The sequence below is a fragment of the Cuculus canorus genome, chromosome 2 (assembly GCF_017976375.1).
Source record: "Cuculus canorus isolate bCucCan1 chromosome 2, bCucCan1.pri, whole genome shotgun sequence".
Classification (NCBI taxonomy): Eukaryota; Metazoa; Chordata; class Aves; order Cuculiformes; family Cuculidae; genus Cuculus; species Cuculus canorus.
This window is the reverse complement of record NC_071402.1, coordinates 71,178,024-71,193,989: the sequence shown is the minus strand read 5'-3', so window position 1 is coordinate 71,193,989 and position 15,966 is coordinate 71,178,024. Positions and strand designations below refer to the sequence as shown.

The window sequence follows — 15,966 nt, the reverse complement described above, 5'->3', positions numbered from 1 at the left end:
GAGGAAGGTGCATTTCTCCATGATTGCTGAAAAATATAGCTCCTGGTACTTGAAAAAAACAGAGAAGAGAAGCTTTTCTAATAGCCTTGTGGCTCTGCAGTGCTTTTCGAAAAGGCAGGAGAATGCCTCTGGCATTTCCCCCCAACCTCTGCCAACTTACTGCTGCCTTGGGACAGAGGATTTAAAACAAGCCAAAGGGAAGTCCACTTTGGATGAGAGCTAATCTTGCAAAGCCTTCTGGAGGAACATAAAGCAGACTTCCAGGAGTTTCTGTTGGCATGGTGAGGCATGTATTGCCTTTGTGTTGAATTATTTACCCACTGGCTTCTTGAATGAGAAGATTTTTGTGTACGTGGAGCACTTGCAAGCATGTGTAAGGAGGAGCAGGCAGTAGTGCTCAGTCTCTGGGTGGATGTGTGCATCGAGTGAGTTTGGACGCAGATGTTTTATTCCTTTCTCCTTGCAGCCCGTGCCCTCTGATTTTAGATGTTTCTTTTGGATTGTAAGAAGCTAAGGGCGGTAGATGAAAGCAATGACTGAACTCAGTGTGGTTTCTTCTTTTTATTTTTTTTTTCTTCATTGAGATGTTTTCTGAAAGTGAAAGTGGTCACTTATTGGCATCAGGTAACTGGCTGATTGTCACTTTTTTTTTTTTTTGCTATTGTTCTTTTCTTCTTCTGTTCCTTGCTCCTTTTGGTAGTGTACTTCAGCTCTGCAGTTCAGAGAAATTACAAACTTCCGGTTGTACAGTGCTTGAAATGAGGAGAAAGTTATCACTGGTATACTACTATCAAAGCTATTTTGAGTCCTCTAAGGCTTAATAGCCTTGTAGTACAAATTGTTTTGGCCCTACAGGTTGAGGAACTAGCTGCTACTGGCTGGATTTGGTTACCTGTGAAAGAAGATGACAAACCAAGCTTCTACTCTACATTCTTGATTTCCTGGCAGCCTACAAGGAATACTTGTGTGAGTTGGTTCCTCAGCCTGTGTGTGTTCACGCAGCAGACGGGTGCATTGCTTCTGAGGTCTCTCTGGGTTCTGCTGAGGTGGGGAGCTTTGCAGCTCTGGCCTTGCTGTGCCTGTTTCTAGTCCAGATCAAAGCCAGTACACTCTTTCCTTGTGTGGTACAGCTTCACTCTGTAATGGGTTGAATGGCAAAGGATAAGGGAATAGGAAACTCTGCTTTTAAATAGTCTGATACTTCAACCGTTTAATCAGATGTTTGTTTGCTTCGCATAACAAATTGTGCTCAACTTCTCAGAGTGAAAGTTTTCAGTGTAAGAATAAACTAATTACAAATAATATTTATATTGTTATCTTATGATCTTTTTATGTATTTCTTGTTGATTTTATTTACGTTTCCCTTATTTTTTCTTATATTTCCATTTTTCTATGGGAAGACTCTGTCAGGGTTATTTTAAGAGTTTATAAATGTGGTGATGACTTACCAGGACATAAAAAAAAAAATTCCTTGTGCTGAAACTATAATTTGATTTCACTTTTTCAAAAATTATTTTTAAGTAGTTATGTGGAGATGATGATTAAAACACTTAAACATTTATGCTGCACTAAAATTGTTAATGTAACCTTGATATCCTCTCCCCTGCCCCACTTTGGGCATATACTTTGTCATTTAGTCATTAGTGACATGATGACATACTACTTAATTCATTATGCCTTGCCTTATTGAAAGCACAGTGTGGCTCTGCTCTGAGAGCACCTGTAGAGAAGCACAGGAGTGGGATGACCTGTGTCGTTTTCTGAAGATGTTTGGGAAGTGAGTGAAGCAGGAACCTGCAAGAGAAAAGTACACACCATAGTTACAGACAATGGATGATGCTGTCTTGAGGTTTTGGTGTTTACCTGCGGTTGTCATTTGAGTCTGGCTTCTGAAACAAAGCTGTTCCTCCTGTTCTGAGGGAGCTCAACTTTTGCTTCTGGGGAGTGATTCTCAAATGCAGTCAATTGTTGCTGTTTATTTTGAAACTATATGGAAAATAGCTAAAATATATGTATGTGTATATATACACACACATAGGAAACTATTGGGATGGTGTTCTTTAGGGGTGCGTGCACGCGCTCGTGATGCTTTTTTTGGTTTTCTATTTGTGCCTGTTATGGTTGCAGCATAGTTACTATAATGGTTGGATGGAGTGGGTCAGTTGCCATTGCATAGAGTACCAGCTATGATCCGAGAAAGTTCAAACATCTCTTGTTTCCTGTTTTAGAATGTTTGTTTCAGAAAAAGGCAAATCTGGTTTAATTTAGTAGCTCTACTTGTATTTCTGTAGCACCTACTACTTCTGATACCTAAAACACATTTTAATGACCCTACCACATAACAGCTTTTGTTTCTTTACTCCTGTGAAAGACGCTACTGCTAGGTAGACCAACATTTTATTATAAAGAAATGAAGAGGACCGAGGAATATACACAAGGATTCAAAAATAGGCTTTGGTTTATTTTTCTCAAGAAACTGTTATTTTGAGAAGATAGGAATGTAATTGGACATGCTTGCATAGTTTTTACAGCTTTACAGAGGCTTATGATATGTTCTGATACTTAAGCTGCAATGAAAAAACTTGAAATCACAGAATTGTTTAGATTGGAACAGATCTTAAGATCGTGAAGTCAACTATAAACCTAACACTGCCAAGTCCACCATTAAATTATTTCCTGAAGTGCCACACCTACAAGTCTTTTTAATACCTCCAGGGACAGTGACTCAAACACTTCTCTGGGCAGTCTATTCCTATGCTTGACAACCCTTTCCATGAAGTAGTATTTCCTTAATATCCAATCAAAACCTTCCCCTGGCACAACTTGAGGCCTTTTCTCTAATCCTATCACTTGTTATTTCATAATAGAGACTGATGCCCGCTTTATTACAATCTCTTTTCAGTTAACTGTAGAGAGCGGTAAGGTCTCCCCTCAACCTGCTTCCCTCCAGTCTAAAGAAAACCTAGTTCCCTAAGCTGCTCCTCACAGGACTCATGTTTTAGACCCTTCACCAGCTTTGTTGCTGCTCTTTGGACATGTTTAAGTTCCTCAAGTTCTTTCTGTACTGAAAGGCCCAAAACTGAACACAGAATTTGAGGAGCAGTCTCACCAGTGTCGAGTATGGGGGGACAATCACTTCCTTAGTCCTGTTGGCCTCACTGTTTCTGACACAAGCCAGGATGCTGTTGGTCTTCCTGACCACACTGCCAGTTTGTATTCATCCTGCTGTCAACCACACATCCAGGTCCTTTTCTGCCAGGCAGCTTTCCAGCGATTCATACACAAGCTCGTACTGTTGCAAGGGGTTGTTGTGGCCCTTGTGCAGGACCTGGCACGTAGCCTTGTAGAACGCCATACAGCTGGCCTCTTCGGCATATCGATTCACCCTGTCCAGATCCCTCTGGAGAGCCTTCCTTCCCTCAAGCAAATCAATACTCCTGCCTAACTTTGTGTCATCTGCAAACTTACTGAGGGAACACTCAATCTCCTTGTCCAGATCATTGATAAAGATATTAAAGAGAACTGGACCCAACACTGAGCCCTGGGGAACACCGCTTGTGACTGGCCACCACCAACTGGATTTTGCTCCATTAACTACAACCTTTTGGGCCCAGCCGGTTTTTTACCCAGAGAAGAGTGCACCCATCCAAGCCATGAGCAGCCAACTTCTCCAGGAGAATGCTGGGGGAAACGCCTTACTCAAAAGCCTTACTGAAGTTTAGGTAGACAGCATCCACAGCCTCTCCCTCATCCACCAGATGGGTCATCTTGTCAAAGAAGGAGACCAGGTTAGCCAAGCAGGGCCTGTCTTCCATAAACCCATGGTAACTGGGCTTGTTCACCTGGTTGTCCTGTACATGCCATGTGATAGTGCTCAAGATGATCAACTCCGTAAGCTTTCCTGGCACCAAGGTCAGGGTGATTGGTCTGTAGTTCCCTAGATCTTCCTTTGGGCCCTTCTTGTAGCATTGCATTTGCTAATCTCCATTCAAATTGGACCTCTCCAGTTATCCAGGACTGCTGATGAATGATGGAAAGTGGCTTGCTGAGCACTTCCACCAGTTCCTTCAGCGTAGAAGACTGAAAATGGAATAATTCTGTGTTTGAGAAGTAGCATTATACTTGTCCCATTTAATGGTGTGTCTCTGTTGGCATTTACGTAATACCTTTAGGATTCTTTTAACGTGACTGTAGAAAAAGTATGGAAAATGACTATGAAGTTGATAGAGGGTGAGTTGTAGTTAAAGGACTTGTATCAATCTTTTGCTCTTCTAAACAAAACGGTGAGTGTGATACAAAAAAATGATTAATGATTTGAAGGAGCAAGCAGAGAGGTTTTAGAAAAACTGGATTTCTAAGCTTATGAAAAGATCTTGGAGAATTTGAACTTGTGACAACAGGATAAACTGGTTAAGCAGTTTAATGACAAAATTATGATCTGAATTTTGGGGCCACTAGGGAATGCTGAAGAGTTACAGAATTGTGAAGAACAATGTGGAATAAGTGGAATGAATTTGGAAAAAGTTGAATAGCAGCTCATTCATGATTATGAGAGACAGTTCAGTTACATGTTCTTTGAAAGACTGTCTTTTCTCATTATTCCTTTTGGTTGTCCTAAGAGAAGATGGGTGTTAAGGATTTTAATATGAATTATGATCAAGAGGGAGAGCATGCAGTGAATAAACTAGATGGGGACATTTGTGATGGTCTCCGAGATGAGAGAATTGATGCATGACACATAAACATGGGATTAACATTGAACTGAGAGGAGAGACCAAGGTCCTGAATTGCTACTAATGAGCACTAATGAGTGAACATCATCCATCCTTTGTGTTGAAAAAGGCAGGCAATTTACTAATTAAAAGTAATTCATAAGGTGGCTTCTCTTTTTATATTCTGCCTGTAAAATCTGTGAAACTTGGAGGCCAGGTAGCAAGGTGATCCTGTATAAGGATGATTTTAGTGTTCATTGTCTTAATACTTACACTCCTTTTAAAAGTGTTGTTTTGCTTCCTTCCATCTTTGTGTGTACACATTCAAGAGGAGAAAAAGTCTTTTGGGCAAGACTGAGTGTAAGTAAAGGAAATGAAAGATACTGCCATTTCTTCCATTAGTGTAACACTTGTATTAATGGATACAGTGTACAATGTACAGTGCTTTAAAGCTTGAATGACTATTATGTTCAGCCAAAACTATGGAGATGAGATGAAAATAGGTAGAATGTACTATTATTTATTTTGTGCATGAAGTTCTTCCTGTTCTCATCATGCTTGTTATACACTAAAGTCATAAGATATTAGTAAAGCACAGTTCCTTTTCACTAATTAAGCAGTTTAATTGGAAATCGTGGGCAAATTTCCTAATCTCCATAGTGATAGCAGAACATTTATCTAATTAGTAGTTTGCCTTTTGGCATTACTTTGAATAAATTAGCATTTCATTAGATACCGTGGGGTACTGAGAAAAAGTTTCCCTGAGTACTATTTAGCCTTTCCTCTCTAAAGAGTGGTTTTGGAATTAGCATAGGTTAATAATACCATTTGTAACTGGTAAGATATAAAATAATACTGTTGTTATTCTTAATATCAGAGGGCTGCACTTGGAGGGTCTTTGTTTTCTTTAATCCCCAGGGGTCAGAGTAAAAACTTACGCTGCATTATTTGATGACTTAGACTTTCTCCAGGGTTAAAAAAGGAAACGAAAAGAAAAAAAGAAGAAACAAGAAACAGGTCTGAAATACAAATTGACCTCTATCATTTCTCTTTCTTTAGAGGATGAACTTTTTGTTCAGATTACAAATAGTATGAAGTGTAGTGGTGTTGACTACCCCAAAAGCCATATTCTGTGGCTTGCTTATTGTAAATGAGCTCTTCTGCAGTATTTCCAATGAGGCTAATGCTGAATAATCCAAGTCTATTTATATACTTTTCTTGCATATGTAAATCAGTAATAGGAAACTGGGTGACTAAGTTTTGGTATTGACTGCCAGATAAGAAGTGTGGCTGCTTATTGTGCTTTCTTCAACAGCTACTGGGAACCCATGACTTTGATAGGAAGTTAAAATGGGTAATTCATCAAAGATGGAAAGAATATTAATGAGAATCCTAGTGTTAAAAAGAGCAGAAAGCAAATGGATGGGATAAAGGGCTTTAATTTTCTTTCTTTGAGTCACTGGCTATTTCAGACCTGGCTTACCCCTTCAGGGAGTCGTTGGCTGCCACCTGTGGCAGAAGTTTGGTATGAAGCATCGTGGTGTTCTTCTCTTCCCGAAGTGGGCTTCACAGCAGGGATGTACGCTTACACCATCACCATCAGGGTTGTCTTTTGGTAGATAAGAGGCATGCAAAGGACTTGCCAGTTTGTTTTGCTAGATTCAGAGGAATTAAATGTTTCTGTTTGTCAGGCCAGTCTGAGACTGGCTATTAGACTTGGATGTTATATCTAGCAGCACAACATATCTGGGCTTCACAGTTTTTGTGAACTTGGAACTGATTACAAAAGGGCCTTTGGTGCAGTGTTGACACATGGTGATCCACAGCAGCCTGTCTAGCTGGGCTCAGTGGTAGTAGTTTCTCTGCTTCTGTGCTGGGTTCTCCAGGCTGCCCAAGATGGCTGGTTTCTTGCTTCCTAGTGGTGAGGCAGGAAAATCCTGTACTTTCACTTGCCTCTTTGTAAATGCTTTCTTGTTTCCCTGCCCTGGGCAGGCTTTTTTTCCTTATTACTTGTGATTTGACACTGGGTTATCTCATGGCAAGAGAGGAGCTCATGTTACTGCCTAGCTCTTCCCTCAGGTTTCTTCAGTTACCCTTCTCAATCCAGTAATTATTTTTCTACTCTTGTGCAATTAGCCAGAGTTTTGCGATGGGTCTTCCTAGACCACCTCCTGTGATGAGCTCCCCATAAAAAAACATAGAAAATTTCTTTTTTAACTTTGCTCAAATATAGCTTTTTTTTTTTTTTTTTAACAGCTGGAACAATTAATAGAAAATGTGAAAATGAGTGAGGACCAGAGTGGAAATAAAGGAGGTTTGTTAATTGCCATCTCCTTCTTTGGCATCATTGCAGGCAGGTTCCTGCTTTCAAGTCTGTTCCTTGGTTAGCTCACTACCTTTTTAGAAAGTCGGTAGTGTTGTCCAGTCCTCCGCCCTGGTGCTTAGGAAACTCTTCCCTGCAACCTCTGAGGCGGGTTAGTGCCTGGCTCTAAGATGAGAATGCCAGAAAATCCAAGTCTTGGCTGACTGTAGTGCTCACTGCCAGACGCCACTCTCAGCTGCTGCTCATTGTACTGCCTCTTGGCTCTATTATTCCTTTCAGAGGACATTCAGTAGCTCATGAAACAGCTGCTTTTTCCTTCCACCTCCTGAAGGCCAGAAACACAACGTAAATGTACTTCAAGAACAGAGAACAGTCATTAATATCCTAGATATACTTTTAAATTGACCTCTCTTTCCTTATAAGATTCTAAAGACACTGTGATAAAACCCTCTAACCTTCTTCTATATGTTCAAGTAAATATTTTTCTGTGTCTATTAGTTGTATTGATACTGTTCCGACCAAGATTGGTCTAGTGAATATGGATTTGGGCTTGTACTAATTGCCGAACAGCACCCGTTTTCTTATCTTGATGTATATGTATACACTCCCTTCTCTTCCTTGTTTTAGGAAATCTTTTTTGAGGGCCCAGAAAAGGAGAAGGCGATATCAGAGATATGTTATAGTCAGGACCCTAAATTTTAGCAAAGGAAACTTCCAGCTCTTCAATAAACTAGTCAGTAGAACCCCTTGGGATACAGTCCTTGGGGACAAGTGAGCAGAACAGAGCTACCAAATACTTAAGGATGCTTTCCGTAAAGCGGTGCAAGAGCACTAAGTCCCCAGATGTAGGAAATCAGGCAGAGAAATGGAGAGACCAGTGTGGCTGAGTTGAGACCTGTTGGTCAAACTGAAGAACAATAGGGAACTTCACAGGCAGTGCAAGCAGGGACAGGGAACCTGGGAAGAGTATAGGGACACTGGCTGCTTGTGGAGGGATGGGGGTCAAGGAAGACCAAAGCATAGCTGGAGCTGAACTTGGCAAGGGAAGCAAAGATGGGCTTCTACAAGTACATCAACCGCAAAGGAAGGTTAAAGAAAGTGTATCTCCAGTGATGAATGAAAATAGTATCCTTGTATCAACAGATGAGGAGAAGGCTGAGGTACTCAACAACTTTTTTTCCTCAGTCTTCAATGACAACTACTCTCCTCACGCCTCCTGGGTCATATGACAACAAGAAGGGTGTATAGCTCCTCCCACTGTAGGGAAGGATCAGGTTTGTGACTACCTGAGGAAGCTGAACATATTTAAGTCTGTGGGACCTGCTGAGGGAATTGGCTGATGTGGTGGCCAAGCCACTCTCCATGATATTTGAAAAGTTGTGGCAGTCAGGAGAAGTCCCTGGTGACTGGAAGAAAAGCACTCTCAGCAAATTTGCAGATGACTCCACGCTGAGTGGTGCAGTTGTCACACCAGAAGAACAGGATGTCATCCAGAGGGACCTGGACAAGCTGGAGAAGTGGGCCTATAGGAACTCATAGGTCATTAGGTTCAGCAAGGCCAAGTGCAAAGTCCTACACCTGGGTCAGGGCAATCTGTGGTTTCAGTACAGGATGGGGGATAATGTGATTGAGGCCAGCCCTGTGGAGAAGGACTTTGTGGTGCTGATTGATGAGAAGCTCGACATGAGCTGGCAGTGTGCAAGCGCGGCCCAGAAGGCCAACCATATCCTGGACTTCATCAAAAGAAGTGTGGCCTGCAGGTCAAGGGAGTTGATTCTCTGCCTCTACTCCACCCTCGTGAGACCACACCTGGAGTAGCGTGTCTAGTTCTGGAATCCCTGACATAAGAAGGATGTGTAATTGTTGGAATGGGTGCAGTGGAGGGCTACAAAGATGATCATAGGAATGGGGTACCTCAGCTTTGAGGACAAGAGTTGGGTTTGTTCAGCCTGGAGAAGAGAAGGCTCTGTGGAGACTTTATAGCAGCCTTCTAGTACCTGAAAGGGGTATATAAGAAAGTTGGGGAGGAACTTTTTACAAGGGCATGTAGTGTTAGGATGAGGGAGAATGGCTTTAAATCGGAAGAGGAAGATTTAGACTAGACATTAGGAAACAAAAAACTTCTCAATAGGTTGTGAGGCACTGGCACAGGTTGCCCAGGGAAGCTGTGGATGCCCCATTCTTGGAAGTTGGATGGGTCCTTTAGCAGCCTGGTCTGGTGGGAGGTGTCCTGATCCATGGCAGGGGGATTAGAATTAGATGATCTTTAATGTCCCTTCCAACCCATGCCATTCCATGATTCTGTGAGAACAACTGATGTGATCTAATGATCTGAATTTTGTTCTACAGCTTGATGACTGCACCCTGCAATTGTCTCACAATGGAACCTATCTGGATCTAGAATCCACCCTAGCAGAACAAAGAGATGAGTTGGAAGGCTTCCAGGAGGATGCTGGGTAAGTAAATGTTTACTAAAATTAGATAAATAAGTGTATTCGTCCAAATGATTTGAGGTTTCAGAAGTGTATGTGGTTTAGTTGGTACGTTCAGGTTTGCGTAGGAACAGAAAAGATTAAGTTCTTTCTTCTGTAAGCACATCAATTGTGTGCTTAAAAAATTATTACTTTTCTAGCTACGTTCAATCTTGGGTTTCTCTAAAAGTTTGTATACTGTAAGAAATCTGTTAAGATAAATGACTAGTCTAGTAAATTTTAGTAGATTTTTTTGGAAGTTGATAAATGAGGATGGCTGGTTTTGGAGATCTTTCTTATACAATAACAGTTGGTATAGAAGATTATATCAGGGCAGTGCTTTTGAAGTCATAAACTTAATTTCTTTGTGTCTTGAGATTTAAGGCCTTCTTTCATGTTCTTGAAGAAAAGGCCTGTGGTTTTTTTTATTTTTTTATATTTTTTTTTTCCTCCTGGAATTGATTTAGCCAGCCTGGGGAGGTGGTGGTTGTGATGGTGATTTTTGAATATTCTCTTCTCTTGTCTTTTTTTCCCCATCTATCTCTATTTTTTTTTTTTTCATAATTATTGCTGGCACACATGGATTGCTATGAAACAGCTTCCCAGAAACCACCTCTGAGAACTGAAAGTTAAAACAAAAGTTAGCATCAATGTGTTTCTGTGTGAATGCGTGTATATATTTGATTTTTAGAAGATTTTTTTTTTCTGGACCTTTTAGCTGATTGTCCTATTTAAGATATAAAATGAACAGACAGTCTAGAGCTATTTTGGCCTTGTTAGTTGCTATATGGGACTGGATAGTTGTAATTAATTTTATGGGTGTGTTTTGGCATGGAATTCATGTACGTGAGTAATGAAGCAGTGCCAGAAGGAAATTAACTGCATTCTGAATTGGTCAGGGCTTGTTAACACTAAGAGATGCAGCCCTTTAGCTTATACTGGTTTCTTGGCTTTTTGTGATAGCTATCTTGTCTTTGATGAACAGTTCTTACAAATTTAAACTGTACCTCTCATAATTATTTTATTTGGAGAAGAATTTTAAATAATATGTTTCAGGTATTCCTGTAGGTGCATTTGTGTGTGTCTTCTTCATAATTACCCGTTTGGAGTGTTTTTTTATAACTATTAGATAGTAAAGAAACTGTTCTGTTAGGAATTAAATTAGAACAAAATTCTTAGATAGACAGAGTAGCCATAGAGCTGAACTGAGCCTCCCTCCCTGTGTTGTAGGAGTGTTGAGTATAGAAGTTGATCTGGTCTTCAGTTTTGTGCAGGGGTGATAAATTGCTGCAAAGAACAGCAAGTTTTTATTTCCAACTAACTTTATATTAGTTGAAAAAAGTTGAAGTAAGATGAAGGGAAAACTTTCTCTTTTGATATGTTTTGTAGTAGTGTGCATGGATTATTAATTCACAATTTCTTTACTTTCCATTGATGTTTCCATGGTAATTCTAGTAATTTTAACTTCATTGCTGTTGACGCCCCACAGTGGCATCCTCAAGCCATTTGGTAAGCCGGAGACTGGTTTCCTGCCAGACTTTACACTTGAAATGACAAGCTACCTTCCGTCTTGTTTTAATTTCTCCTTCCTTTGGGCACATAAAATCCATTATATGAATTGTTGCTGAAACATGAATTCTAATTTGCTTTGTGGTAGCTATCCTAGGAACAATACCAAAGCATGCGGAAACAGCTGTGCTCCTTGGAATTGCATGGTTACTGTATCGTTTTGAGATAAAAATTCAGGTTGTATTTTTGTGTATTTTGCATGTGTGTGCAGGCCTCCTCTTAATTGCACAGCCTATTGTCAGTTGAGTAATTGCTTCTTCCAATGGCTTGTCCTTCCAGGTAATGTGAAGTCTTCCAGGAGGTCCATTTATCTGTAAAGATTTATAGGGAAGTAGGAAACTGGGTATATATACTAATGTGCATCACCAAAGTTTGGGCTACAAATTCTGATAGTTGTCTTTTGAAATGGGTTTTGTGAAATGAAAGAGAACAACTTTTGTGTCTGTTGTTGTCAGGTCTGTAGCCCTCGCCTTCACTAGTCTTTGCCCTGTACTCTCAAGTTGTCACTCTGGTAATTGTGGGTCAATAAGAAGTGTCGTGTTTTCACATTTCAGCTGCCTGCCTTGGGTGCAACACCAGAATGGGCTCTTGGGTGCTGCCGTTGTAGCTGCTGTGACCCATCATTTTTTGATGTCTTCCCGCTACAGTCCCCTTTCAGATCCTGTGTTCTTAGTAAATTATGCAGGTGGTGGTAGTTGCAAACAGTTGAAGTGGTGAGAATGCAGGAAAGGAAGAACGTGGGGTGTGTTGGAAAGTAAAGCAGAAGGCAAACCACATTTAAGCACAAAAAGACACATACATCCTGCTACAGAGAGGAGAGGGGACAATTGCCTTAGGGGGACTATCCCCATAGCTCCTCTTCTGAGGTGCCTTCTAGATACTAGTGGTATATTTCTCTTGGACTATGCTAGTTTATGCTTAATGTGCAGTGCTGCCAAATGATGCGGGGCTTGTGCTTTAACTTGAGTGTTGTGAGGTTGAGGGGTTTTCTTCCATTTTCCCTACACACATGTACACAATAACTTGCTGGTTGGAGCCCTGAAATCCTAGCATTTTGATCTGCTGCACTGGGATATATCTCAGTGAAGTACAAAACCTTGCATCTAGGAGTAATTGGGTAAAGGACAAGCAGGTACTGGTCAGGCAGAAAATGAAGTAAGCAGAACACTTGACTTGTCAGCAACTTGGCAGGGAAGGATCTGATGCTTTTGGGAACTGAGAGCGGAATGCGTGTCAGTGTATATGGAATGAACCTTTGAAAATGCTAAGGTGAATCCTAGGGTGTGAAGCAGAAATTCAATAGGCGAAATGCAGTGAGCCTGGTATCTTCAGTACAGGTAAAGATTCAGCTGGATGTCTGCATCCCGATTTTGCCCATGTTTTGTGAGAGAATGGGAAGAAGATAAACAAGAACAATGAGAACTTTAGAAATTTGTGTAATAGCTTTCCTATATGACTCAGGAACAGTCACTTCAGGGTAAATACATCTCATGTGATATTATCCAGAGAAAGTGAGTATTTTAGACACAGGGTAGGAAACGCAGTCAGGAATGCCTGCCTTCATCCCAGGTTTCTAGCAAAGGTTTTTGGACCTTGCAGCTCTGATCTTTTGCCCCTGCAAAGATGATGACGCTGAGCTGGAGTGCTTCCAAGCTGGAGCTGCTGGATGTGGATGTCGGGCGCTTAGCAGAAGCCTGCTGTCTGAGAGGGACTGGCCACAGAAACCACTTAGTCTCTCTCTTTCTCTCTGGGTCATTTCAAGGTCCTGCTCTTAATCTTCAAAGCTTTTAATTTTCTAAGATTAGGCTACCTCAGGTCTTGCCTCTCTCCATGCCATGGCTGCTGTGCTCATAAGGGTCACTGAAGCTTGCTGAACTCTGAATTAAGGACTTAATAGCTGGATATTCATGGCATTTTTAAAATTACAGATCCTAAACTGTGGAAACTCCTATTAAGAGTGACCAGAGTGTCCTGAAGCCTGTCTATTTTCAACATCTTTTTACCAAATATTCCTGTTTGCCCAGCCAAAACTATGATGGGGTTTTTTTGTTGTTTTTGTTTGTTTGTTTTTTTAAACACCTGCTACTGAAAAGAGAGTTATAAATAATTAAATGTCAGATAAAACAAAATCTTACAAAGTTTTATTGGTGAGAGGTTGCAGGTATCTCTGTTCTCTTGAAGCACAGAGAAAAATTAGAAGAATTTTTCTTCAAGAGAAGAGGGTAATGGCATTCAGGCTGGGAATTTATGATGCGTATCTGTAAATAACAGATACTAGAAACACATGCAGTCATAAGCTGTTTCCAAAGAATCCTCTTTCATTACTGAATATAATGAAAAGAAGCTTTTGGTAGTTCCTATCCACTCAAGCAGAATCTAAACTTCTGTTTAAAGAAGAGAAAACTCAGCACATGCGTCGCCTTAGCCTGTAAGGCTAACTGAGCACAATGTGGATGGGGACAGGACTGTTTTACTGTGACTGCAACTCTTGCTGCTGCCATTTGCACCTTTGGGAGTAGCTGTGGGATTTAGAAGAATTGTATTGTTTTTAAATGTTTGGATTTGGCAGAGTCGGGGGAAAGGACAGTCAGGATGAACCGCTGTCCCAGCAGAAATGGTGTGACCAGGAAATGGGTCAGTAGTAACCTGTAGGAAAACTGCCTTTATTTTCAAATTTGGCATGTATTGATGTTTTGTTTGCTTGTTGCTTACTGGTTGGCTTTGTGTTTTGTGGGTTTTTTTTTTTATTATTTTTTTTATTGCTCCCAATGTAAGTTTCTTTGGGAATGCTTAATTGTGTGAATAGGTAATGTGGAGGTAGTTTAGATGGACTGTTTTGCTAAGGTGTCCGTGACACGTAATGCTCTTTTCCTTTTTTCACTTGTGATTTTATAGAGTAAGCAAGAATTGTTAAGAAGTTTATGTGTTTAAATTACCATATAATTGCTCAAGTTCTTTTTATGGGCATGTCTTAACAGGGCCCTAATAGTAGACCACAAGGTAAGGCAGTGCTAAATTGTGGAACACAAAAGCTTCTTCAGACAATGCACTGCAAACAATAAAGATTTCCTTGGTGTAATATATGTTTGAGATGTGTTCAGCAGATAGTTTGTTTTTAAGTTCTTCTGGCAAATAACTTCAGCACTTACATTTTTCTAGTCCTTCTAGATACCTTTTCCCAAGCCATTTCAGTTGGGTGAGTCCTGTTTAAGTTGGATGACAGACATTTTTCTTCTTGATGCTGCTGTTCATTCTGGGCTCAATAAAGGATTTATTTGAGGGCGATGAAGTCTGGCAGGTATCTTTAATATTCTTTTCCTGCTCATGCACTCTATTTTCTGCTGTCTTAGACTTTGTCGTTAGCGTAATTGTGAGAAGGAAGACTTTTCGTTGCTATTTTACATAAGGAAGCTGGGCATGCATTTGAAGGATAACTTCATTTTGCCTAACAAAAATGCTGCGATTCATTTCTTGAAGCAGTCCTGCTAACTAGCAGATCCTGTGTTGATTTTGTATTAGTTTGAGTAGAGTATTTGTATTAGTGCACTGCTGGAAGATGCACTCATCTGATGACAGCTTTCTTTCCATGTTTTGGCTTTGTGTCATTTCCATAGTGTTCTCAGTTCAAACAGAAAGAAAAATAATGGAGGTGCCTGTGCGAGATTGTCATGGTGTTGCAGCAAACAGTAGACTGTGACTGCTCATTGCAGTGGTTTGCCCATATTTTGAAAAATGCATTACTTCATCTGAATATCTTCATTTCTATGATATTTAATTATTACCCTGACCATATGCTGAATCTGAAAAATGTGATGGATTGTCATAATAAAAAATGGAAAAAAGGGGTGGGGGTAGAACCACAAAATCACCAAGTGAAACAAAAACCAACAAAACCCAACCAACCTAACAAAAAATAAAACATAATCAAGACAAGCTTCTTTCTATCTAGAAGACTGAACTAGTATAGGAAGCTAGTGCACACTTAGAGCAGGTGAGGTATGGAAGCCTTTCTTGTGTTTTGCTTAAGGTGCTGTTTATATATCATATAACATCATACGTACTTATCCAGGTGCAGGGACTATAAAGGCTCAGACGGTAGAGGAACATGATGATGTATGGGCCTGAGCCACAGAGTGATGCAAAAGACACTGCTTTTGATCTTGACTCTCTTAGGACTCAAATAGCCTGGCGTGTTCAAGGATTTCCGTGACACCCAACTGCAGTCACTCGTGCCCTTTCATTGGAATCTAGATGTATTCAGACTGTCATATGGCTAAAAGATTGCAGTAAATTCTTGAAGGTATAAGACTTTCTACAAGGTAGCAGTCTTCCAGTCTATAATGTATCAGATCAAGATGTTGAACCACATTTTTGAAGTGAATGATTAGCTAAAACTTCACTGTTGCAAAATAAAGGTCTGTGAAGATTAACTTTTCTAATTTCCAATGAATTTTTTTTTTCTGTATGGCTAAGTTGGCTTTTTTAGTTCCCTCCCTCTTGAAATCTGTGGGCAATAGCTATTACTGCCTGTGTTTTCAAAACTTTATGCAGCTTTCAATTCTTAATTTTTCAATCCTAATAAAATGCCTTTGTTTATAAAAGAAAAAAAAATCATCAGGTAGAATATTGAAAATAATCATTAGATGGAATAGTAGAAATTAATTTTCATATTTACTCTGTGATATTCATAGTATCATAGTATCGTTAGGGGTGGAAGGGACCTTAAAGATCATCTAGTTCCAAACCCCCTGCCATGGGCAGAGACATCCCACTAAATCAGGCTGCCTAAGGCCTCATCCAACCTGGCCTTGAACACCTCCAGGGATGGGGCAGCTATTACCTCCCTGGGCAACCTGTGCCAGTGCCTCACCACTCTCACAGTGAAGAAATT

The 15,966-nt window shown here is 40.4% G+C and overlaps 1 protein-coding gene across 11 annotated transcripts in view; it reads left to right on the top strand.

Annotated features, from left to right (window-relative positions):
- The window catches only part of FHOD3 (formin homology 2 domain containing 3), a 403,933-nt gene that overhangs the window by 30,305 nt on the left and 357,662 nt on the right, over nt 1–15,966 (top strand). For all 11 annotated transcript variants that reach the window (XM_054057577.1, XM_054057576.1, XM_054057575.1 and 8 more), the window contains exon 2: nt 9,385–9,491. In XM_054057577.1, coding sequence (XP_053913552.1) covers nt 9,385–9,491 — 107 coding nt within the window. The remainder of the gene's footprint in view (nt 1–9,384; nt 9,492–15,966) is intronic.